The 26,243-nt window shown below is 47.2% G+C and overlaps 2 protein-coding genes across 2 annotated transcripts; one reads left to right on the top strand and one right to left on the bottom strand.

Moving 5' to 3' along the window:
- Positions 1-216: 216 nt before the first annotated feature.
- Positions 217-18,891, top strand: LOC139351197 (uncharacterized). The gene is made up of 12 exons (XM_070992968.1): positions 217-306; positions 1,830-1,994; positions 4,052-4,232; positions 4,596-4,752; positions 6,635-6,764; positions 7,906-8,001; positions 13,316-13,380; positions 13,543-13,724; positions 14,252-14,423; positions 14,512-14,708; positions 15,627-15,875; positions 18,289-18,891. The coding sequence occupies exons 2-11, from the start codon at positions 1,838-1,840 to the stop codon at positions 15,853-15,855; spliced, it is 1,566 nt and encodes a 521-aa protein (XP_070849069.1). The 5' UTR covers positions 217-306; positions 1,830-1,837; the 3' UTR covers positions 15,856-15,875; positions 18,289-18,891.
- Positions 16,021-26,013, bottom strand: LOC139351195 (zinc finger protein 37-like). Its single transcript, XM_070992965.1, has 10 exons — positions 25,667-26,013; positions 25,232-25,318; positions 22,561-22,714; positions 21,960-22,075; positions 21,554-21,795; positions 21,059-21,171; positions 20,761-20,876; positions 20,420-20,664; positions 20,176-20,282; positions 16,021-18,653 (listed from the first exon to the last, which is right to left on the bottom strand). The coding sequence occupies exons 1-10, from the start codon at positions 25,917-25,919 to the stop codon at positions 17,375-17,377; spliced, it is 2,712 nt and encodes a 903-aa protein (XP_070849066.1). The 5' UTR covers positions 25,920-26,013; the 3' UTR covers positions 16,021-17,374.
- Positions 26,014-26,243: the final 230 nt, after the last annotated feature.

Here is a 26,243-nt window from a genome sequence, read left to right as displayed (position 1 = left end):
GCCGCTCAGGTCCACAGCACGCAGCCCTGATCCTGGACCCGCCTGGGAACACTCACTAATCCCCCTCCAGACCATAAAAGCTGGAACGAGGGGCCGGCGGCGCCCCGCGTCTCCTCTCAGCATGTTTCCCCTGCAGCTGCTCGCTCTGATCTTCATCACGCCGAGACGCGACGTGAAGGAGGAGAGGAGGCAGAGAGAGGAGGAGGAGGAGGACGAGAAGCACCGGCGGATTCTCAGGAGGGGAGACCTGCTGGAGGTTCCCAGGACCCTGTTCACACACTTTGGGATTTACCTGGGTGGAGGCAGGTGAGTCTGTCGTCATCAGGTGTCGAGTAAACAAACTCAAAAAAGTTCATTCAGGTTAAATCTGAGGATGGAAAGGTGAAGCTGATTTCTTCTTTTTTTTGCCCAGGGTCACTCATTTCGTCCCTACATTATGCCTGTGTGTCTAATGTATTTAAATATATTTTAAAGCGATTTTAATTATTCAAAATTGTACACATTTAATAACTTTTATCGTATTGTATTTAATTTTATACATTTTTTGTTTATTTTGTGAGAGGAACGCATCTACGTGTTGTCCCGAGTTCCGCCCCCCAGATTACCGCGCTGATTGGCTGACAGGGACGAGCCTTCATGTCAATCATAATTTGGTTTTCTTGGATTTTGTTCATTGATCTGAGCGGGCGTAGAAGTCCCAGGTAAGTGTGATTTTACCAATTAATTTTTTAATTATCGATAAAGTGTCGCTGGTTGACGTGAGAAGACTGTGGGAGGGGAAGTGGTGACAGACAGAGCCGGAAAGAGTTCATTTTGGATTAGTTAGCGAACGTCAGTGAAACCTGTTTGCTCAACGCGCGAGGAAGCTAAAGCTACCGTTAGTGAACGTTACAGAGTCGCTAGCTTACATGCTAGCTGGCTAAGTTAACCGCAGCAGCTGCCATAAGTTATTTTTAGCTTGTGATGTTTGTGGACGTTTCACTACTTGAATGAATCAGTCTAGTTGACACAGACTATCTGACAAGCTAACTTCTCCACAGTGCTGTTGACTGCTGCTCTCTGGTTTGGACTGGGTGCTTTCAGGGCTCCTTGAACTGGTTCCAGCTGGTCCACAGAAAATAGCTCATGACGTTAGCTAAACGCCAAAAGCACGTAGTTTAATTAACTTCAGTTTGACTTCCTGAACTATTGTTTTGATGGAGCACAAATTAGGATGAATGTAACGATTAGCATTTCCTCTTCAGCACTGTTAGCATCGACCAGAATACAATGGAGATAAATGAGTAAAAGCTAGCCAGCTAGCTAGCTAACATAATACATGCTTAATACATTGCTGATTGATATTGTGATCATTGTTTTGTTGATTGGGATATTGATCGGTCAGAGTTTTCTTCAGCTACAGCAGAAACTCCGCAGAGCAAAGCTCCCACGTCTCAGTAAAAGTCAGTGTGTGGAGGCTGTTGTTGCTTCTGATAATTGATGTTTTCCACTTGATCAAATGTCAGAAATCACATTTTGGCCGTTCTGGTCACCAGATGAGCCATGATCCAAAAATAACCAGATCGACTGTTTCAGCTGGATTACTGCTGTCTCCCAGCGTGTCTCCCAGCGTGTCTCCCAGCGTGTCTCCCATTGTGTCTCCCAGCGTGTCTCCCATTGTGTGTCCCAGCGTGTCTCCCATTGTGTGTCCCAGCGTGTCTCCCATTGTATGTCCCAGCATGTCTCCCATCGTGTGTCCTATTGTGTCTCCCAGCGTGTCTCCCAGCCTGTCTCCCAGCGTGTGTCCCAGTGTTTCAGGTCATTGTTAACTGTGACGTTTGCCTGGACAGACGGAGACATGGAGAGAGGCTCCGGCACGGTCATCCCGATGGTGGACGAAGACGACTTCCAGGCGTCCCTCTTCAAACACTTGGCTCTGCTCAGTCTGATGGAGAAGACGGGATACGACATGTTGCAGGAGAACGGACAGAGGAAGTTCGGCGGACCCCCGCCAGGTGAGTGAAGACTGTGAAGAAGAAAGCCAGAATCACTGCTGTTATATGAGAGAGGAAGTGGAACCCCCCCAGGCGCTCTTTGAGCTGTCCGCCTTTACTAAGGGACGGTTTTCACAAAGCTGGTGACCCTCAGGCTCTGATAACTGTGGCTTTGCTGATCCTGTGAGCTGGGATCAGCATGCTCAGCAGCAGTTCCTAAACACATCAGCAGGCGAAACACCGGATGGTGCTGCTCAGTATGCAGGTGTACGTCTTATTAATTCATGACACTTTGCTTGATTGATCAGTTAATCACTTTGTCTTTAAGTGTCCAAGCTGTACAAAACCCAAAGATATTCATAGTGTCGTGTAAGACGAAGACATTGTCACATGACGAGCTGGAGCAAAGGCCTGTTCACCAGTTCACTGAACAGAACGAGGCTTTAAGTCTTTAAGTTTAGATCATTTCTTTTTGCTGATCTGCTGATGCTGATTGGACTGTAAACTGGTCATATGTCCAGAGTCTTTCCCCTGCTTTCTTTTCTCTGGACGTGCTTGCTTCCTATATTCTCATATTCACCTGCTGAGACTGACCGTGGCCATTTTCACTGCTTAAAAGGTAAAATTCAGTGAAAACACGTAGATATTGGGCAGGGCAGCAGCTGACGATTGCTACCATAATCAACAAATCAATGGATTGTTTTTTAAATCAGTTATTTGTCTATGACATGTCAGACAAGAAGGACAGGATAGCGCGGCGGCGTCCTCCCAGATGTTTGGTTAAATAGTTCAGAATCAGTCCATGTCGTCATTGTTCTCACGTTTGTAATCCTTCTGACTGATCCTGAACGGCTTTACATCGTGAGTGGACCAGTTGATGGATTAATCGATTACAGGGTTCATACAAAGTCGTGAAAGTTTGGAAAAAGCGTCATTTTAACTGTTTTATTTCTAGGCAAGGAATACGCTCACAGCTCTGGCCCGTCAGCAGACCTAAAATGAAGCTCTCTGTTTCCTCCTCGTGGGCTCGCTGGAGCTTTTGCTTCTAAACGAAAACGTGAAAACACTGACTCGTTTTCTGACGTCATGCAGCTCGACGAGCTGCGCCTTTGCCGTCACCATGTTGCAGCAGCTTCTGACCTGTCCAAACAGTACAAACTGCGTCTTTCACAATATTTTATTCTTACAAAAATGTTGAATTTGGTGCATCATAAATTCAAGATTCTTTATTGTCATGTACTTGTAACGATGTAACATCGTCACCATTAATGAAATGTTTTGTGCTTAGTGCCAACTCAACTTCACGGTGCAATATCCAGAATAAAATATATACATATAAAAAAAAAACTAAGAATAAGGTATTTACAAGAGTGAGTAAAATAGAGGTAGCATAAAAATAGAATAAAAACACTAGAGTAAGGCCTGAAAACTGAGTATATCACAAGGTGCCAGAGAGTGTGTGTTTAGCAGTCTGGTGGCTTGTGGGTAGAAACTGTCCTTGAACCTGCTGGTTTCAGTCCGGACGCTCCTGAACGCCTGCCGGTCTGTGGCTGGGTGTCTGGGCAGCCTTCCTGCTGCAGCGCTGGCTGCAGACGTCCTGCAGGGCTGGCAGCTGCGCTCTGGCGATGCGCTGGGCTGATTTCACTTCCCTCTGCAGAGCTTTGCAGCCGGCTCTCGCCTCCTCTCTGTAGGCCGACTCTGTGATGCAGCCGATGATGGTGGTGTTGGAGCTGTTCTTGGACGTACAGTCATGGGTGTAGAGGGAGAAAAGCAGAGGGCTAAGGACACACCCCTGGGGGGCCAGGGTTCAGAGTCAGTGTGGAGGAGGAGATGTTGCCGATCTGCACCATCTGTGGTCTGTTGGTCAGGAAGTCCAGGATCCGGCTGCACAGGGAGGCGCTGATGTTCAGGGCCCTGAGCTTCATGACCAGTTTTGATGGGACGATGCAGTTAAATAATAAGTATGGTCATAATAAGTTATCCTTTGTTTAAGCAAACAGGACTGCCTGGATGCTAACTTGAGATCTTTACTGAAGTTGCATCTCAGCCGAGGCCGACGCTGTGCTTTGTTCTTGCAGGCTGGGAGGGCCCACGCCCCCCGCGGGGCTGCGAGCTGTTCGTGGGGAAGATCCCCAGAGACATGTACGAAGACGAGCTGGTCCCGCTGTTCGAGAGGGCCGGCAGGATATACGAGTTCAGACTGATGTTGGAGTTCAGTGGAGAGAACCGCGGCTACGCCTTCGTCACGTACAGCAACAGGTAGCCAATGAAACGCGCGGTTTAGACGCAGATCAATCCCCACTTTGATCTTTGACTCATTGAACTTGAAGAGAGCCCAGAGGTGATGGAGAGCTGGCTGAGGCCACTGCAATCAATACAGAACATTTTGAAACTGCAGAGCTCTTGTCGACGTCGTGCTGCGTCAAACGCGACACTTTGAAACCGAAACAGACTCGTGTAGTCAGCATTTCCACACGATCAGCGTGCACCTGGACAGGACCAGCCGTCTGGTCATTATTTGTCTTATCCACTAAAAACAGAGTTCGATTGCAGTGCCCATCCAGCGCGATGACATTCTCATTGTGATTAATGAACTATTGGTGATTATTGATCATGGCTCAGAGAAGCGGCTCAGAGAGCCATCCAGATGTTGGACAACTACGAGATCCGTCCAGGGAGGTTCATCGGAGTGTGCGTCAGTCTGAACAACTGCCGCCTCTTCATCGGCTCCATCCCCGAAGTGAAGAGCAAGGAGGAGATCATGGATGCGATGAAGGAGGTACGAACAGCACCAGCCGTCACTCAGCTGCTCCCCTGCCTCATGTATGTGACTGCAGAGTGAGACAAACACGTCCACGAGATCACTTATGTCCTACAGCAGTGGTTCCCAACCTTTTTTGTCTTGTGTACCCCTCGAGCCTTTTTGTCATAGCATGAGTACCCCCTCACTCATCATGATTCTCCAAAAGTAGAAAAGTAAAAGTAGAAGTATTTCCTCCTCTGAAACTGAACAATTTATATTCAGGCATTATCTTCTTATTTAACTCAAATTAAACCTTCAAGCAATAAAAATGATAAATATAAGACATAATATTATAATGCAATAAAAACGATTTCGGAAACTATCTGTGGACTTTGATCCTTTGAAACAAAATGTCGCATCATCCTCTGGACACACACAAGCGGTCAGAGGCGCCCTCGCCCTCTGAAATGATGCTTTGTATCGTAACATAATGTTAAGCAGTCGTCTCTCTTCCCTCCACTGATCAGGTCCAGTATAACAGCTGTTGCCAGAGCCGGTTACCATGGCAACACGTCACAACGACAGATATTAAATTGTCCACTCAGCCGCTTCTTGTGAAAAACGGACGATTTTAACGGTAAAAAACAACATTAACATATTAATAATTGATTTAATATTTATTTCTTTTGTAAGTGGTATCAGCGGAGCTTCGCGTCGGACGGTTCACGCCTCCGCGTCGTCCATTCATTCCTGATAATGGACACCTCGTCGGGCATTGTCCTTTACATATTGTTATTAAAGAAAAATAATAACGTTGAAATTAGATTAAATTCCAACAGCTTACGTGTAAAATTCCTCAGTTTTACCGACACTTTGCGAGTGTTTGGTGCTCTGGTGTCGCTTGCTGGCTTCATGCAGTCATTTGCCAGGACTTCACTGAGGCTGCGGCGGGTCTGCTGACGTAGAACTGAATCCATAGAAAACATGGTTTCCACTATACTGCTTCGGTTTAGGTTTGGCATCTTTCTTGCGTTTGTCGGCGGGTTCCTTTCCCCCTCCTGGATCCACAGCAACTGGACGTTTCAGCCATTTATCCATATTTACCTGCAGGTAAACAGGTTCCCGCTGTTTTGACTTTGGTTTGGCTGTGCCACGGGTTATTGTCTCCCCAGGGAAACAAGTCATAGCGCACACGTACCATTTTATTGACTTATGAAATGACTGAGAATATTTTTTATTATCATGGAAATAAATTCTTAATTTTTCCACGTACCCCCTGCAATGTGCTGGCGTACCCCCCTGGTTGGGAAACCCTGTCCCACAGTACTGGATTCAAACTTTGGAAGCACAGCAGGAAGACTGGGAAGTGGTTAAAATGTGGAATGAACTAATTACATGGAGGTGCTTCTGCCTTTGGAAGTCCTCTGAACACCAAATTAAGAGGTGTGGAATGCCTCTCAGGACTCCATCGCCTCAGTTACACTCTGGCAAAAGCTCACTCACGTGATCCTTTTAAACTTGGAAAGTAAATGTACAAAACCTGAGCCAAAAAGTGCTGAAGGTCCCGTTCTGATTGGTGCAGCGTTTAGCATGGCCAACAGTACGTGGACCCGCTGGAGCCTGGAACATTGGAAACATGGATGCAGTCGTTTCGTCTCATTTTCCACCATGCTGTGATCATTAATGGAGCTTTTTGTCTGCGGCTCAGCAGCTGGTCAACACAGCAGACCCCAGAGCAGAAATGCAGTAACCTTAGTGTCCACATACTTTTGGCCATCGAGTTGAAGTGCAGAGCGTGAGCATGAGGCCACAGAAATGATTTCCATGGCGGCACATGTGACTGCTCTCTGCCACACGTTTCAGTGCGATCACACACTCCTGTCCTCCCTCGTCTCTTATTGGCACATCTGTCTCCCAGGTGACCGACGGCGTGGTGCATGTGATCGTGTTTCCCAGCTACTCCGATACGAGCAGAAACCGAGGTTTCGCCTTTGTCGAGTATGAATCCCACAAAGCGGCGGCCTTGGCCAGGAGGAAGCTCAGATCAGGTACGTGTCCCGCCCACACCTCCGTCAGCTTTTTAATGTCCTGTTTCCTCTCCACCTGTGAGCCGCCGCTGCTGCACCTTTACACGTCCTCTGACGTGAGATCAGTGCAGCCTCTGAACTGACTCTGGGTCAGTTCCACCTCTGTCCAGCAGAGGGAGGTATAAGACAGAGCGCTGCAGCAGAACGTCTGAACTGAGCTGTGTGACATCAGATACACAGAGTGTCCAGTTTATTAGGTACAGCTGGCTCAGACTGAGTCAGTCTGATGTGACAGTGCTGCAGTTAAACCTGATGAAGTTCGAAGAGTTTTAGTTTTGTTTGTGCTGCTGTTGTATTGCCAGGTGTTTCTCTCATTTAGCCTCCCCTCATTGATAGAAATTGACAGAACTGAAGCTGAAATGATTGGTGGATTAAACAGCTAGTTGGTCTGCAGAAAATGAATCAGCAGCTGTTTTGATAATCCATTCATCGGTTGGTATATTTGCCTGAGAAATTACTCCGATTGCTCATTTTAACTTCTTAATTTGGAGGATTTGCTGCTTTTCCTCTGGGACTAAATCTTTAATTTGGGAGTTTTGGACTGTCTGGTATGTTCGTTTTAAACTCTTTACTGATATTTCATGAGCCAAAGGATCATTTAATCAGGAATACGAACAGGCAGACTAATAATAGTGAAAATAAAGACGTCTGTCAGTGTAACTGAACGGTCCTATAAACACCTCTCTGACACTGAACATTATCAGCTTGATGAAGGAAGGATTTACTTCAAGTCTTAGCCTGCGTTAGCTTCAGCTAGCTGTTCCTAATAAAGTGGACGCAGAGCTGGACTCGGGCTCACACACTCACTGTGTTCCTGTGCAGAACTGCTGGAGCGTCACGTTAGCTTCAGATAAACTGGGACAGAAGTTCAGACCATCATCCAGAAGACTGATCGATGGTGAGACTGAACGTATCTGACTGATCGATCGCACTCTGCGTTTCCTTCACTGATAACGAGGAAGTGATGAGGAAGTGGGAAGAGTTGAGGCAAACTGCTCCGTGGCCTGATTTTTATCCTCTGCGGCTAATTAATTGATGTCTGTGAGCGTTGGCGTGTCCACGTGTTGAATTTGAAGAGGTGTGGTCCCGATGTGTTGGACAGGAAACTTCCAGCTGTGGGGTCAGCGCGTCCACGTGAACTGGGCCAAGCCCGAGAGACCCGGACGAAGAGGCGACGCAGCACCTCAGAGTCCTTTACGTAAGTACACGAGAGTCCTGTGTGTGTGTGTGTGTGTGTGTGTGTGTGTGTGTGTGTGTGTGTGTGTGTGTGTGTGTGTGTGTGTGTGTGTGTGTGTGTGTGTGTGTGTGTGTTCCAAACATCCTTCACAAGTAGAAACTGATGCTGAAGAACCGCTCGAGAGGAAACTGATTTACTGACGTTTTGGAAGTGGTCAGAACCGACGGGATGTCGATGAAGTTACAGACCACAGGACCGTTCTGCTGTTCAATGCCGCACCAGAGACAACAGACCGCTGGACTTACTGGATGCAGACACTGAGGACACTCGCAGGTCTTCGCCCCTCCCCTCGTCGGGCTGCTCTGATCACAGCCTGGCTCACCTGCTGCCTGCATGCATGCTCACCTTTGGTGAATAAACAACTGCCAATCATAAGGTTCGTGAGAGGAAGGCCAGAGTATGGCACCGAGGGACTGCTTCGACACCACCGACTGGGAAGTGTTGTGCAGTCCACACGAGGAGGACATTGACAGTTTGACAACCTGCATCAAGGACGACCTCTTCTGTGTGGAAACTGCCTAACACTGCCGGGTGTCCCTGGAACTGAAGGTCCTGCTGAATGAAAAGAAGAGGGGTTTTTAGATGTGGGGACCAAAACGAACTGAGGAGGGTGCAGAGGGGGCTGAAAGCGAGATCAGGAGAGACAAGGACAGCTTCAGGAGGAAGCTGCAGGAGCGCCTTCAGCGACAGTGGAAGGGGCCCTAAATCTAGAGACTGGGAGTGGGCGAATGAGCCGAATCTGCCTTTCCACCAGGTCCAGACCTGATGGCCGTGCCTCTCCACTCCCCCTCGCAGTACCTCAAAGCATCCCTGACACCAGCAGCACCCTCATCACACCACTTAACCCCCCCCGCTCCACATCACAGATTACACAACCCATCCCACCCCCTGCATGAGACCTGTGTGAAGACGAGCCCCGGTCCTTCATCCCCACTGTTGGCCTCTGCCGTTGCTTTACATGTGTTCTGTTTGCAACATCTTATGCAATGTTACTCTTTTTTTTCAATATTACAGATATTTTTATTTTCATGCCAAGCCTATGCATTTTTTTTACTTCATTTTACTTATTTCCGATTTAATTTTTTAATACCGCCCACAAAGAACGTACGTGTATATAGCTGATTTTTTGTTTAGGTCATTGTGTTTTTTATTCTCTTCTACATCTTTTTAATTCCTGCTACTCTTGCTGCTGTCTGTAACACCCTAATTTTCCCACCGGGGATTATTTATTAGTCATTTGACAGACGCTTTTTTTCCAAAGCGACGTACATAAGGATACTTCGGCACGTGGACTGCCGAGGCCGGGGATCGAACCACCGACCTCCTGAGCCGCCCGCCCATCTTCTCTGCTGCACTGTGTTTTGTGCTCATTTGCAAATGTTCGCACGCTAACACACAGACCTAAATTGGTGAACATGATAAACGTCATGCTTGCTAAACATCAGCATGTTAGCATTGTCGTTATGAGCATGATAGCATGCTGGTGCTAGCGTAGCCTGAGAGCAGATGTTGTGAAGTGCCTTCCTGAAGCACGGCAGCCTAAGCTTCATTTCAGATTCCTGTCCCACGACGCTGTTCCTCAGCTCGTGTTCATCTGAGCTGAGCAGAAACTTGATTTTTCTGTCTTTTGTCACAATGCCAGCGTCTTACTCACACATTATCATGTCTGCTTTGCTTTCCGTGCCACCTGTCGTTTCAGATGTAGACGCCTGGATCAGATCCACGTCACCTGACCCCCCGTGCCTTCCCACCCCCCTCTTCCCACAGCTGTTTTAAAGGTGTGGGACTGTTTCCAGCTGCTGAAGGGAAAATGTTTTAGGCAGTCAGAGTTTAGTAGCTTCAGTGCTCTGAGGTGTCAGACGAGCTCGATGGGATTAGCGCAGGTTCAGAAGGCGCATTGTTGTCTAGTTTTAGTTGTTGTATTTGTGGCGTTGTGCTTCCTCATCATTAGCTGTTAATTCTAATTCATGTGCTACATACAGTAGTTTTTCCACATTTCTTTTTCATATTCTACATTTCTCCTCCGTTTGTGCTCCATTCTGTTTATATTTTAGATATTTCTTCTTCGTTTTTTGCATTTTGCTTTTGCACCCCAATTTTGTTGTATTGCATGAATTGTTTTGTATGTTCAAAGTTCAAGTAGCAGACAAATAAAGTGCATTTAACCAAAATGTGTCCTGTAGCTTCTCCTCCTCACTCATATTACGTAACCTCTCGTTTGTGCTTCCTCAGCAAACGTTGTGGGCTGGTAGGACGGCGGCGGCGGCGGCGGCAGGCTGCTGGTCTGATAAAGCTTTCTACGTCCCGCTTTTAATGAAGCTCTGAAGGAGAATCAGAAAAGAGCCACATCTCCTCTAAGAGCTGGATCAGTGCGAGCTCCTGCTTCATCTCCACGTCCTCCGCTGCTCGTCTTTCCTCCTCTACTCTTACTGCCTTTGATCTAACTGACGGCGTCGTGCGTCGGCGTCCATCGAACTCTTTCTCTTCAGTTAGTCGCTTGTCTTCTGCAGACACTTTGGAGCATTCTTCTGAATATAAAACAGAAGCTTCTCACTAACCTGATACCAAGACCGAGTCCCAACAGGTTAGTCCAGACCAGTGAGATGTCACTTCATTCTCCCAGTCATTACTGGTCCACAGTTTAAACCTTGGTTCTACTGTAGGATCTTTGGTCAACTGTCCGTCCGTCTGTCCGTCCGTCCGTCCGTCCGTCCGTCCGTCCATCAGACCAATAATAACACATTTTATAACACAGTTTGTGCAGAAAATTCGACAAAGTGCTTAACGTTAACGCAGAGGCGGCTGGCAAACACTCAGGCCTGTTGTTTGTATGAAGATAAAATTTTCTGCCCATTTCAGATGTCAGATGTCTGTTTCACCGTGAGTCTACAGAGACAGCAAATTCAGTCACCCTGGACCCTGAATAAGCCGACCGGGTGGGGGGGGCGAAATCTATGCAGGTGAGTCCCTGCCTGGTGGGCTCAGGAGCACAGGTGTCGATGACCTGCAGAAGCCTTGCTGCGACAGTGTGGGTTATGATCCCATCACCACCTCAGAGACCTTGTAGAGAGCTGTATCTGCCACAGCCTTTTCTCACATCAGTGAGGTGATGTGTGCAAAATCTGCAACCGGGTTAGTCCATAAAGAGCCAATCCACAATCAGCACGCACCAAAAGAGTGGCACAGACCAGCGGACGGTGCGGCTGTAAGCCCGCAGAAGGCAGAAAAGGTGACTTCTCTCCGCTGGGAAGGAAAAGTTGAGACAAATCCTTTCAAAAGCAAATGTGGCCTGATTGAAGAATGACTGGATTTAGGAGTCCAGCACTGAGCCCAGGAGCTGACAAAGAGCTGAAGGCCTTACCGACCATCCAGGAAGTGGTGGAGAGGATCACGACGACGGGCTGAAGCTCAACCTAAAGAAGCGCCGGTTCGGACGGTTCCAGGTGAACTATGTTGGGTTCCAAGTCAGCACAGATCTGACGCTCTCAGAGGGTTTCCGGGAGAAGCTGGAGCCTGACTGTAGTAATCTGGATTAAAACCTCTGATCGCTCATTGATTTATTTTACAGGATTATGCAGGAAAATCAGGCTGTGAGGCACTTCGTGCCCTTTGACACTGAAGCAACGTTTGTGTTCGATGTTGGACGATATGAAACGGGTCAAAGTAAAATTAAAAACGAAGTTAGCTGTGTGGTGAGAGCAGAACTGTGGCTCGGTAACATCTGCTCACATCTGTCAGTGCTGCTCACAGGTTTCATCCTCAGTGCTGAACATGGAAGTAATGTTGGAATGTCAGTCTTCATGAAAGCAGTTCAGAAATAACAGTAAAACACATTTCTTTCTCTCCTAAAGCAGCTCGTGAGAGAACATCTGGTGTCACATCAGTCCACAGTGCCGTCCACTTTTTTTTGTCTCCCCACAGCCAGAGAGTTAGAAGACCCTTTATCCCTTTTTCAAATCCACGTCTATTCTATGTGAAGTAGTTTGTCATAAAAGCCTTCCACATCTGCACGTCGCTGTGTGTCAGCGAGCAGTGTGTGCGCTCATGTATTACTCACACTGTGGGACATGAGGGGGACAAGATGCAGGTCCCCCCAATGGAAATCACCACATTTTAGGGGGTTTACTGGGGTTAGATGAGTACTGATTATGGTTACGGGTCGGCTGAGTCTCCAGGAAATGAATGGAAGTCTATGTAATGTCCCCACAAGCGATGAAAACCTAATATGTGTGTGCAAACAACCTACAAGGGACAAAAACTAGATTCACATCGTAATGAGATGAACTGGACATCAGTGACACACCTGATACTCACACACACACACACACACACACACACACACACACACACACACACACACACACATTTTAGAACTTTGTTAGGGAATGTGTGTGTGTGTGTGTGTGTTTGTATGTATGTGTATTTGTGTGTGTGTGTGTGTGTGTGTGTGTGTGTGTGTGTGTGTATTTGTGTGTGTGTGTGTGTGTGTGTGTGTGTGTGTGTGTGTGTGTGATAGAACAGGCTTTGATAACTCCTGCAGGACGAAGGTCAGGTGCAAAGGTCGTCCTGAGATGTGTGTATTTCTGCAGCCTGTTGCCGTGGGAATGAGAGAACAAACAACCTTTAACCCCAACAACAGAGAGAATGAGATGACGAGGCAGCGCGTAAACAATGTGTGTGCGTGTGTGTGTGTGTGTTTAAGTGGAGGAGTTAAAGGGAAAGTGTGTGTACTGTGATCACCATGGTTTTCCTCGGACAGACAGTCAGGCTTCGCTGCCTGCTGCTGTTGGCCATGATGGCTCTGCTCCTCTTCATCAGCTCCTTCTGGCTACGTGAGTTTCCTCACTGTCGAGTGTGACTGAATGTCGGCCATGTTGGCTCCACCACTCTTCCTCTCTCAGACTCGTCTTAGTGAGAGTAACATAAGGTATTCTGACTTTCTATTACACAGTCTGAGTCACACTGCTGGGTTGGAGTAAGTGTGTGTGTGTGTGTGTATGTATGTATGTATTTGTGTGTGTGTGTGTGTGTGTTTGTGTGTGTATGTATGTATGTATTTGTGTGTGTGTGTGTGTGTATGTATGTATGTATTTGTGTGTGTGTGTGTGTGTATGTATGTATGTATTTGTGTGTGTGTGTGTGTGTGTGTATGTATGTATGTATTTGTGTGTGTGTGTGTGTGTGTGTGTATGTATGTATGTATTTGTGTGTGTGTGTGTGTGTGTGTGTGTGTGAGAAATTGCGTTTGAGTGAAGTTTTGTTTCTGTCGGTTCAGCGCAGGGTGGAGTCAGAGACTGTGGCGGCGCCTGGCAGCCATGTTTGAGCTTCTACCAGCCAACGGTAGGACGAACACACACACACACACACACACACACACACACACACACACACACACACACACACACACACACACACACATCTGTACATTCGTCCTTTGTGAGGACTCTCACTGACATCACGCTGTCTGAAGGTCTTTACGAAAACTTTTTATTTTTCCTTTAGCCTGAGTCTCCATTGGCCCCTGGGGACTGGGTGGAGCCTGACACAGCCCCACCCCTCCTTCGGGAGTGTCCTGGCCAATCGTTTCAGGCCCGGCGTCTGCTGCAGTATTTAAAGTCCAGCCTGGCCGACGCTGATGACGTCCTGCTGGAGCCGTACCTGCAGAGCTGGGATCAGCTCCTGAAGTACACACACGCCAGCAGCTTGCTAGCTTAGCATTTGAACATTTTCTCACTGTCGACATAAACAAAGAAAGTAGTCATTCATAATTTCCATTGAATTCAAAGGCATGACTCTCCCAAAGGACTGCGACTCTTTGATAACACAAGCCAGTCTCTCCAAACAAGTGTGCAGTCTTAGAAAACATATGAGCGTTATCAGCGTGGCTGCAGTAACAAAGTATTATGGGTACATTTTAAATACACAGTTTGTCTTGAAAACATCTTTAATGCCATGACTTGAACATTGAACAAGCTTCCTCCATAATGACTTTGGATTTGGCCACTCCAACAAACACTGTATAAATGTACCTTTTCCTCATGCCTTAACACAACCATCAAAAACACCTGGGAACAGGTGACTTTAGTCTGACGGGGGTAAAGAAGTGTACCTGGTACACAGCCTCCATGGATCTGTTTGCTTAAGCTGACTTTAAGACTGTGACAGACTGATTTCTGGAGACCAAGCCTCACTCATCGCTTCTTTCTCTCAGTTTCATGGAGTCTCTTGGGAAGATGGTCAGTTTCTTTTCTCAGAAGGTGAAGGAAAAGGTCGTACTGATACGAGAGCTGTCACTCAAACACAGTACAGAGGCTCATGGGAAACGCAGTCCACCTGACCACCCCGGACTACAAACTCCAGCATCATTTGGACTGAAATATGGGGTGAGACTGAAAAGACTGTCTCAAAATCAGGGCTGGATGATCTGAAATGATCTAATCTGCTGCTGGTGTTCTTCCTTTTCTTCTCGAGGCGTACCGTTCGGTTCGATCCATGGCGGAGGCCGAGCTGAAAGCGGGTGCGGTCGACTTCTCCCGTCGCACAGATTCGGGCTGCAGGACGCTGCTGCGGCTGCATCGATCTCTGCTGTGGTTGAAGCTGATGTTGGAGGGTTTGGCTAAAGGACCGGATGCAGAGGGACAATACAAAACACCTGGGGAGCTGAGCAGGTAACAGCTTCATCACTGACGGACTGCGGTGTGTTCACGGACAACACAAAAACACGCTGATTCAACACATTGTGTTTTGTTAAGTCCCGCCACCCTTAATTACCGTTGCTAACCAGTGGCGGGCGCCGGTTTCACTGTGAAAGTTCTTTGTCATTACGAAAACAATTAAACAACAAATCCTTGTTTTCAGATAAAAGTAGAGAAAAGCAGCTTCTCATTTCAGGCTGATGACTGTTGAGTTTGATGAAATGACAAATGTCGCTTGTAGTTCATCAGTTGTAGCTTGCTAGCTAGCCACCTAAGCTAACATTAGTGCAGTGAGTTGATTTAAAAACAGCCTCCAGCTAACTTTTAAATATTTCCACTTGATTTGGTTTGAAACAACAATCTTGTAAAGGTTGTCTTGTGTACTGCATCGCTACATACATGATATCAGGCTGACAGACTGAAGCTAAAGCTAACAGGTTCCAGGTGACGGTGTCCTGCTAACACACTAAAGTATAGCTTACAGGCTAACAAGGTTTTTTTGTGTCCCCACAAACAAACTTTATAGAAGCGACGGATGTGCTCCTCTGTCCTGGAAGTAACAGTTGATTCCTACTAGATAGCAAAGTTGTTAGCTGGACGTGCTAATGTTAGCAGCTTACATTAGACCAGATAAAGACTCTGTTTAGTCCAAACACTTCACCTTTTAGAGCCCATTGTACACAGTTTGAGTCTGACAGCAGCATCGTGGATTGAGTTACTGCTGTTGAATTATGATTGGACTGCTGCTGTTTGAGCTGCTCACATGTCTGTAGGCTCTAAGTCTGGTGTGTTCAGGTATTTTATTTCCATCTTTCCACCTCAACAGAGCCCTCACTGACAGATTACCCATCCCACAAGAAACGCTCAGTGTTTTTCATCTTCTTCCCTCAGGGACGCCTACAAGGTGGCGTTGGCCCCCCACCACCCCTGGATGCTTCGCCAGGCAGCAGAGTTTGTCTTCCTGGCTCTCCCAGACAGAGAGTACTTCCTGCAACTGGTGTGCGTGCAGAGCCAGCAGGAGGCCACGCCCGTCCTGCGCCTCATCATCCACGCCCTGACGCTCGTGCACACGCAGACTCAGCGAATCCTGGCCGAACACGGCATGCTGGAGCTGCCCTGACCCGCCTCGACACGCTGAGCGTACGTACACAGCAAAGGCCTCCTGTTCTGCAGAGCTTCAGATGTCAGGAGCAGAGCAGAAACCGCCGACAGAAGCTGTCAGAAATGCTTTTTGAAGACACTGTATCTTCTCACACACGTGTACAAACTGTTTTTCACTCCGTTTTGGATGTTTCACAGAATGCAGTTTATTTTGCTCACATATATGTAGCATAGCAAACATGCAGGTCACATTTTTTACAGTGAAGTACTTGATGTTAGCAGTATGCTCTTCATTCTGCTGCAGAAGTAAAAATGTAAACCAGGATATTTGTTATTAATATTTGAGTAATACCTGTTGAGGAAAACATGCACTTTAAGGCACCATATGCTGCATTCAGGACCACATGGGATTTGGAAGTGTTCTGATGTCATATCATCAAGGCATCAAGACATTTACAGTATAAAATAGGAATTTTTACATCGAGTTCAAGGGCTTCGAGTCAATCCCCAGTTTGAGGAAAAGTTCCATTTCCCGCTGGCCCTGAATGCAACATTAAAAACAGCTGGTTTTATTTAGTTTAGTTTAACAAATTTGTGTTTGCAAGAGTGAACTTTACGTGAGCTGTAAGCAGTAAATACAACACAGCTCTTCCACAACGCTACAGATCTACTGACAAAGCAGCGTGTAAGAGTTTACAGTTCGAATGCAAAGTGTAAAAGCTGTCAGATAACTTGTCTCTCCACAGAAACACGACTCAGGACTGTTGATACCTCTCTGGGAATAGAGATGGTTTTGGTTTTGGTTTTGGAGGCTCTGGACTTCTTGGAAATTGGCTCACATGAGTTGCAAACAATCCTGAGCAGCTGCCACATTTTGTTCAGCCCTCTCTGCTGAACAAAACGCAGGCCTGAGTCTGACGCTGAGCCTTGCTCAGAATTGATCTGATTTTGTATTTGTGCTTCTACGAGTCGGCTTCGTAGTTAAGTGGGTTTTCTTTGTCTATTTTAATCGATGGGGAGTCTGCCCAGGGTGTTTTAGTTCCCAGACTCTCTACACCACACCTGTGTCTGACTTCCTGTCTTCGCCGCGTATACAACGCTTGTGAAACGCGGCCGGCAGAAAAATGTAAATCCGACACCTGATTGACTTTCTGTTGATCGATTCATCGTTTCAGGCCTGTTGTTGCTTGGTGTAGCTTCAGTACTCTTCCTGATTTGATTCTTAACTTTAAATGCCGACACCAAAGTTAAGAATAATTCACAGGAATCACTTTCTGTCCAGCCAGTTAACTGCTGAAGCAGTACCTTGTTTTCTTTCAAATCGCAGGGTTGAATATTGTTTTGGTGGCGTTACCAGAACGACACTTCCTTCACTTTAAACCAGCGACTGTGAGATCAAACAGTGAGTTCAGAGATCTGAGCGGACGTTGGAGGTTGGTTTTGTCGGCATTTCGCTCAGTGTCACAAAGGGCAGATGTGACGTGGTTAGTGGCCGACTGGCGTGGTTCCTCAGACAGAAGAGGCCGATGAGTCCCGTTTCAGGACGAGGACGCATTCAGGAACGGCGTTTCTTCCCCCTGGTGGCTCTTCATGTGTGTCTTCAGACAGTGGCTCTGGGTGAAGGCTTTGTCGCAGACGCTGCACTCGTACGGTCGCTCTCCATTGTGGGTCCTCATGTGGACCGTCAGGTGTTCTTGGCGAAAGCACGCTTTCCCGCAAACCCCACAGACGAAGCGTTTGATGCCCAGGTGGCTCCTCACGTGGCTGTTCAGGTGAGTCTTGCGTTTGAAAAAGCGGCCGCAGTCGGAGCAGCCGTACGGCGCCTCGCCTGTGTGCACACGCATGTGATTCTTCAGCTCGCCATTGGATACGAAGCCTTTGCTACATACGATGCAGACGAACGGCCTCTCGTTGCTGTGCGTCCTCATGTGAATCGTCAGACCGCAGTTCGAGAGGAAGGTCTTGCAGCAGATGTGGCACAGGTACGGCCGCTCTCTGGCTGTGTGCGTCTTCTCATGCGCCTTCAACGCGCCGGACAGTTTGAAACGCTTCCCGCAAACCTCACAGCCGTAGCGCCTTTCCGCCGAGTGAGTGGCCTTGTGGCGGGTTAAAGATCGCATGTCGTACAAAGATTTACCACAAACGTTGCAGTGGTACTTGTCTCTACCTGCGTGCACTTTCCTGTGCGCTCTGAGCTGCGCCTTCAGACCAAACGCCTTCGGGCAAAGGTCACACTTGTGTGGTTTATCCGCCACGTGGACCCAGCGGTGAACACTCAGGCTGGAGGTGTGAGCGAAGGTTTTGTTGCATACGTCACATGTGAACGGTCTGTTTCCCGTGTGGAGAGTGGTGTGGCAGTTGAGGCCAGCGATGGTGAGGAAAGACTTTCCACAATATGAACAGTTGTGAGTTTTTTGATAATTTCTAAGATGTTCCTTTAACTCTTCCACAGATTGGAAACGTTCTCCGCACACTCCACAGGAACACTGCGGTTCCTCCACGTGACTCCAGGCATGCTTGATCAAACTGCCCAGCATCTTGTACCAAACTCCACAGACCTTACACGGCGTTTTACTCCTGATCAGCTTCTCCTCCACACCAGACATTTTGGCTCCTCGCCTCCTCCTCTTCTTCTTTGGTGACTGCGGCTCAGGATCCGGTTTCCAGTCGTCGTCTCCGTCCGGCGCCTCTTCTCCATCTTTGTCATCACTGGAGTCCACTTGGCTCTCAGCCACCTCTTCGTCAGCAGCTTCCTCCGTTTCCATGTCCTGTTGATGTGATGTTGAGCTGCTGGACAGGACGTGTTGAACAGGGCTGCTGTGGGGCAAAAATGGAAAATGACTTATTATCATTATTAGTATTATTGTTACTACTACTTGTACGGAGTAGATATCTGTAGTAGTGTTGCTTTCGTCAACAAAAATTATGACTAAATATTGTCGAGATGCAACGTAAATGCTGGTCATGTGACGATAACTAAAATTAAATATATAATGCAATATTGTTGACAAATAAAAAGGAGACTAAATGTGGTTTACAAAATAAAAGCTCTACTAAAGCGAGATGAGACGAAATGTTCGAACATTATTTCGTCTTGTTTAGTCGTGTTGTCATTATTTTGCAGTATTTCTGTTTCCTGTGTGTCACTTAAGCGGCTGCATCAGGTCGCACTGCGCAGTCGCAGCGACGTCACTTCCTCAATCTGCTCGCGGCGTTATTTAGAAGTTAGCGTTAACGACAGACAGCTGACAGAGAGCGGGACTGACGGCCGGCCAGCCGGCTTTGCTCGGTAAAATAAATATGTTGTGAATTCAAATCAGAGCGTCTTCGTGTCTGGAATGGATGTCTTCTGAGTCTGTAAGCTAACAATAATATAATAAGACAACTTTGTTTGAACTGTGAAATGGGTTTGACTAAAAGAAAACTTTGGTTTGGTCCATACTACGAAGTACTTATACTATATTGACTGGGTTAAATAGAACTGCATCACTAAAAAGAGACTAAAATACAGTTTTCATTGACTAAAACAGTCAAGGATAATTCTGACTAAAATGAGACTAAAATGCTCAGATTCTCAGTCGACTGAAACTTGAATAGACTAAAAAGAGTATGAATGTGACTAAAACTAATAAAAACTAAAATGACAGCTTGACACAAAGACTAGACTCAGACTAAGATTAAAACAGGCTGCCAAAAACAACACTAATCTGTAGTGTGAGAGTCGGCCATCCCACCATTCATCTGGGCCAAATCTCAAAATCAAGTCCAACGTTAGCAGTTAAGAAGACGACAGCCAGCGAGTGAATGACAACAATGCTGCATTTAAAATAGCTTAAACAAAAATATTTCAGATGTTTAATGAGGAAGGAAATGTGTTCAACGTGTTAGTCAGACCTCAGGGATCCATTCTCTTCATGCAGAACGGCCCACTTCAGAATGACCTATGTTGTATTACTAATTAAAAGCATCGATGCATTAATGTGTTCAGCATTTCAATGCTGCAGCTGGTAAATGTGAGGAGATTCATCTTTAATATATTTCAGTTGATCTTTTTAATTATTAATCTGAACCTGCAAAAGAGCCACAGCTGCCAGATGAATGACGCGACGCAGAAAATGGAATTCTCAGCTCAAGTCCAAGTACTTGAAAAGTGTCTTAAGTGAAGCACTTGAGCAAATGTACTTTGAAGTCACGTGACGGCCGATCACAGGGTCGCGTTTCCAACGTCAGGCGTTCTGCCTGAGTAAATATCTCGGAGCAGTTTGCCTCCGGTGTGTTCGTAGTGTAATATCTGACTTCTGTAACATCGAGCGCGACTGGACTTTTCCCATGAGCTCACCTCAAGCTGCGCCCGGCTCCATCGCCTCGTTCTGTCGCGGCGGCGTCTGCCTCGCTATTCCTCGGTAAAAGGTGAAGCTGCTTCTCCTCCTCTTCCTCCTTTCCCGTCTACAAGAGTTTTTTTTTTTTTTTGAAACAATTTTTTTCAAGAAAGACAGAAAACGAATTCAGTTGAACTTCAAAGATAACACCGTGTGTGCAGGAGCGTGTGCGTGCTTTAAGGAATGAAATCCTGCAGGATGTACTTTAAGTCGGATGTAGACGAACGTCTTTCCGATGCTGGCGGACTTCGTGGACTTGTAGATCTCCTCTGGCGTCAGTGTCTTCAGTTTGAGCCTCTGGAGCCGCCTGTTCCTGTCAGACCTGAAGACGCTGAAAGGCTTGTTGTCCTCTGCCAGCTGAGGGAAGGTGGACCTCAACAGGCCCAGGAAGTCCTCTTCCTGTAGGCCACGAGGACACCTCAGATCCTGGATCGAGGATTTCAGTAACACTGAAACGGAGAAAAAGAACCAGGAGTTCTCGATTATCCTGAACAAGCTCTCACTCATTCACTGCGTCTTTTCAGAACCACGTTCTTTATATTCACCTTTCTTTGACAGCATGTCTGACTGGGAATCCTCCAGCACACACACTCTGAGGAAGCGGTGAGTGGGTTCTTCACCAAGGCGAGGTCTGCCACGCCTCCTCCTACCAGACGATAGCCTGAGAGCAGACGTCAAGGGTGTCACTTCTCAGGCAGTCATTCACAAAGCAGGAACGTTTTAATAAATAAAGATTTGTCGAAACTGATGTTTGGTTCCTCAAAGACACTTGAGACATCCAATAAAAACTGATCCTTGCGTTAATACCTGTGAGCAGATTCGCCGTTATCTTTCATGCGTTACCTGGCGTAGGTTTGGCTTCGATCAGCTGACGTCGTGGCAAAGCTGGGTGGAGAATCATCTGGTCTCTGTGGAGGATGAAGGTCTTCGCTGCTGCTCTGAGGATCCTCTCTGGTCTGGAACAGGTTTGTTCCCAAACAACAGACAGGTCTGGTTTCATGGAAGCTGTCTGGATCAAAATGCTCCACCACACAAACAAAAGGACTAAACAAATACAACACAACCAGCTGTCAGAGCAGGTATCGAAGTATTACCTCATTGGTATCCAAACGCCACAACACACAAGAAAAACGGCCCACCCTCAATAAATTAACACTTGTGGAAAGCACCCTTTGATTTCATCGATGTTTCGCTTTAATAAGTATTCATCCGTTCATTCAAAGGCTTGTTGGATAATCTGGGGGCTCTCCTAAATTGTAGCTACACTGATGGAGAGAGGACACTATTCCTCGTTCAGGTGGTCCACTTAATAAAGAAACCACGCTGGTATCAAAGCACCTTCAGGCGGATGTAGAGGGCCGAGCTTCCTGCGCCGCTCTGCCTGATGCTCCTGCAGATCTCCTCCGGGGTCAGCGTCTTGACTCTCAGAGGCTGGAGTCTCTTTGTTCTGTTGGATGTGAAGACGTCAAAAGGTTTCCGAGCAGCCAGCTGAGGGAAAGTGGACCTCAGCAGGTCCAGGAAGTCCTCCTCCTGCAGCCCACAAGGACACCTCACCTCCTGCACGGGACATTTCTGAAACACTGAACCAGACAAACTTGCATCATGAGGTTGAGTTCATCTTTGCCGTTCTACTTTTTATTGTCACGCAGGTCTTTCGGCAGAAGCTTCTGTAGACACTTTATGAATTTGGTCACTATTCAATTGTGATGCACTGGATATTCCGCAGTAAGTCTTTCAAATGTACCCCTTGTTGACAGCACATCGGTCTGAGAGTCCTCCAGGATGCAGATCCTGAGACCTAGATGGCTCTGCGGGTCACTGCTCTGAGGTCTGCCGGGCCTTCTCCTGTCAGACGGACCTCTGGGGGAAGTTAACCCACAGGACAAAGATTGTTAGCTGGTTAATAACAACTAACTAATAATAACTAATAATAATTAACTAAACATCTTAGTGTTCATCACAGTTACACGTGTTCATGGCCAAAAGTGTGTGGACACTGGAACATTATACCATATGTGCTGCTGAACAGCCTCCACATTCAATTCTCCAGAGCATCAGTGAGCTCCAACACTGATGCTTTGGAGATCAGGTCTGGCTCGCAGTCCGTGTTCCAGTTCATCCCAAAGGTAGGTGTGACCCCCCCCCCCCCCCCAAATGAACCAAACACAAAACACCACGCTAGCATGGTGACAGCATGTTAGGCTAAAATGCTTCATTTGAACTAAAAGGGCCAAACGAGGAAGAGCGGACGAAGGGCACACAGGAAGATGACCACAGGGGTGTCCACATACTTTTACCAATACAGCGAACATCTGCAATAAACTGGTGCTACTGAGATTTGTGACCTTGATTTTATTTGATAATCTGGGTCCTTCAGATCTTCTCGTCTCAGTCTGGAGCTCGTTGCCGGTCGCGCTGACAGCTGCTGCTCTTCATCCCCACCATCACCCTCTTCATCATCGTACCACAGGAGGCCCACGCTTCCCGTGTCCTCCACATCTGGACACAGATGGAGTCAAAGGTCGCATCGTTTCCAGATTGACAGGAAGTTACAGACAACACATCATCCTCATGAAAAAAAAATTCTCTATTATTTTAGTTTATTTTAGTGTGAAAATAATTTAGTCTAAGTGACTTTGATTGAGCTGCACGGCGGCACAGCAGGTAGTGCGCGTGCCTCACAGCAAGAAGTCTGCTGGTTCGATCCCCGGGTCAGGCGGGGCCTTTCTGTGTGAAGTTTGCATGTTCTTCCCGTGCATGCGTGGGTTCTCTCCGGGTTCTCCGGCTTCCTCCCACAGACCAAAAACATGCTTTAGGTTAATTGATGACTCTAAATTGTCCGTAGGTGTGAGTGTGAATGTTTGTTTACATGTGGCCCTGCAATCGGCTGGCGACCGGTTCAGGGTGTACCCCGCCTCTCACCCATTGTAGCTGGGATAGGCTCCAGCCCCCCGCAACCCCGAAAGGGATAGGCAGTATAGATAATGGATGGATGGATGACTTTGATTGATTAGTCTACAAGAATGTCAGAATATAATACAAATCGTCGATTGTAACTTCCCGAACCCCACCATCGAAAAATTTCAGAGAAACATCGAACATAAAATAGAGAACAAAGAGAAGTTGTGTAAAACTGCAGTAGCACTCTCACTTCAGCTGACGTCGTCTTCGAGTCTTTCACTTGAACTGATGTGACATTTTTTCAGCTGCTGGTGGCGTGTCCTCCACCATGTCTTCAGTGCCTGCTGCTCGGGGAAAAAGGGGCCTTTCTGTGTGGAGTTTGCATGTTCTCCCCGTGTTCACCTGGGTTTCCTCCTTAAATAACCGACACTAAAAACATGCAAGACGATCACCACCTGACCAACGGTGACGAAAGAGGATGGGGTCCCCAGGCGCGGGCACCGACGTTGGCTGGCGGCTGGCAGCCCACCGCTCCTGGTCTGCCGCGGAGGAACGACAGACCAGGATGGGTCAAGAGCGGAGAAAAATAATTTCACAATGCACGGCGTGTGCAGTCTCCTCCCTGTAACACGTGTGCAGTGATCAATAAAAGTTGATCTCAAATCTTAACTTGGTGTTTTAAGTCCGACCTAGCAGGTACGCCAGTTGCATCATCCAGGCTGAAGCTGTTTTCTTGCTAACACTGACCGTAAAACTTCCGCCTCATCAGGAAGAAGCAAAAAGTCCAAATCTAGGCTGCTACTGCAGTCGTGGCTTCAAACAACAGCTTGTGAAAGTGCCCGACACGGTAACTTCATGTGTCATATATCCAGGGGTGCACACAACCAGGACGCAAGTACGTATGCATGCCAAAAAACACAACTGCGAATTGTCCAGGTGTGTCAAAATGCATGTTTTGGGTGAAGATCTACAGCGAGCTGTGTGTGATGTTAACATGCTAACATTCAATCAGGCTAAACACACCCGTCCTCCGTCGTCTCTGCTGAGGAGTTCACTTTATAGAAGCAGCTCGGACTGCGTGCCAGAGCTGCGTGTTGACGTGAGGACGACTGGGTCCAAACAGGACACACAAGAATCCACATTGTTCCTCGACATCAACGAGCAGGTTAAACTGTCTCTTCTGCTGCCTTTGAGCAGGGCAGCATGTGAGAGGACATTCACCTGTCAGAGACACGTGACCCAAAGCCAGCTGATGACCCGGACAGCCGCTAAACTGAGACTCCACCAGGGACCGAGAGGAGCATCTTCATCATCTAGCAGGAAGCTGAAGAGGACGACAGCAGAGACTGTCTATAAAGACCACGTTATATCTGGGCTGAGTACCAAATACCACTTCCTGGCACTCACATGAGCCCCCCCGAGTATATCAACGTAACAACAAGAAAGTGTCACGGCTGTGCGCACACACGCGCGCGCACGCACGCACGCACGCACGCACGCACGCACGCACGCACGCACGCACGCACACACACACACACACACACACACACACACACACACACACACACTGTATCCTGTCAGGAGTGGCCATGGTGGAGCGGGTCGTCACATGACGTACATTGTTAAGACGGGTGTCCTCAGGAATAGGTTGAACTTTAATGTCCATCCTTAAGACTGGTCTGAACAAATGCAGACTTAGCAGTTTGGACCGGGCACTTGTATTCTTTCCAGGACGGTGAACTCATGACCCACCCTCCTCCGACTCTGATTGGATAGTACTCGTTGCCTTTGTTGGTTGGGGTGGTTCGGGTAAGGCATGACCAGTGGGACTGGTTAGGTTAGGGTAAGGAGATGGGGTCATAAGTTCGCCATCTTTGGAAAAATAAATACCACAGCCATGGCTGCACTCACTGGCTGGCGGCAACACACCCACGAGGACAGGGGCAGGGTCTCATTTGACACCTGAGGGCCAGTCTACACACTGATACTGGTTAAAAAAAACCTTTCACCTTTAACACTTGATCGATTCTCACAAACGGCTCATTGTTAACGGTGACGGGTTTGTTTTCCCTACTTTTTTAAATACGTTTAGAAGTAAAAGAGACCTTGGCCTACCTGTCTGCTGTGTGTGCTGCTGCTCCTCTTCCTCTTCTTCCTCACTCACAACAACCACCTCATGGCCTCCAAGATCTGGAACCAGGGCTTCGTGTTTCCAGCCACAAGTAAAAGAAACCCAGAAAAATATTTCAAAAAATGTTGCACATGTGAAGCACGAATGGCGCGGTAATGGTGTGCAACCAACGCAGACTGACGGTGAACCAAACGGGAAACCTGACTTCATTAACAGAACTTTTTCTATGCCGATTTGTAAGTCACATCATGGAAATATGCGTCAGCGTTCACTTGATGTCCTCCGAAGTGTGCGGGTTTGTCAGCGCACATAGGAACTTAAAATTAGCAGGTTTTAAAATTAAGTTCCACAAATAAAGAAAACGGGGTGTTTGTGAGTGGAGGAGACGTTCATCAGTCTCAGTTCATTCAAACACTGACCTCTTCTCTCCAGGTTGACCCGAGGCTGCAGGAGAAGCTCCAGCTGCCTCCGTTGCTGGTCGATCTCCCGTCGGAAGCCCGAAGCCTCCTCCTCGTATCCGGCTACGGTTCTCTCAACAACCGCTAAGATTTCCTGCGCGGCCGTTGTCAGTTTCTCGGTGACGATTCCTCTCAGAATCTCCGCTTTGGACATGTTACTAAGACCGTCCAGTGTCTCAGAGCCGCCACGACTCCTCTCCATCCAGTAAAACATCGCTATTTTCTGTCCACTGCTGTGATTTTACGGAGTAATTTTTGCGCATTCGACTGTGTTGTTCCGGGTTTTGGTGCAGCTACAAATAGTGTCCGACGAGAAACAAGTTGCACAAACTGCAAATGTTACAAAAAAAAAAAAAAAAAAAAAAACCAGCCGTCAGCAAAATTTTATGTTTATACAACCACCATCTCCAAAACAGATGATCAATTCAAAGATATATTTCATTATATATTTAGTATAATTGTGTCGTACTATGTTTTCCTCCATAAGTTGAGAAGAAATCATTACATTATCGTTACCTCACAAGCACAAGAAATACAC

Source organism: Chaetodon trifascialis, chromosome 23, assembly GCF_039877785.1.
Source record: "Chaetodon trifascialis isolate fChaTrf1 chromosome 23, fChaTrf1.hap1, whole genome shotgun sequence".
NCBI classification, from domain to species: domain Eukaryota; kingdom Metazoa; phylum Chordata; class Actinopteri; order Chaetodontiformes; family Chaetodontidae; genus Chaetodon; species Chaetodon trifascialis.
Note: the sequence above shows the minus strand (reverse complement) of the source record. Positions and strands in the feature narration are given on the sequence as shown.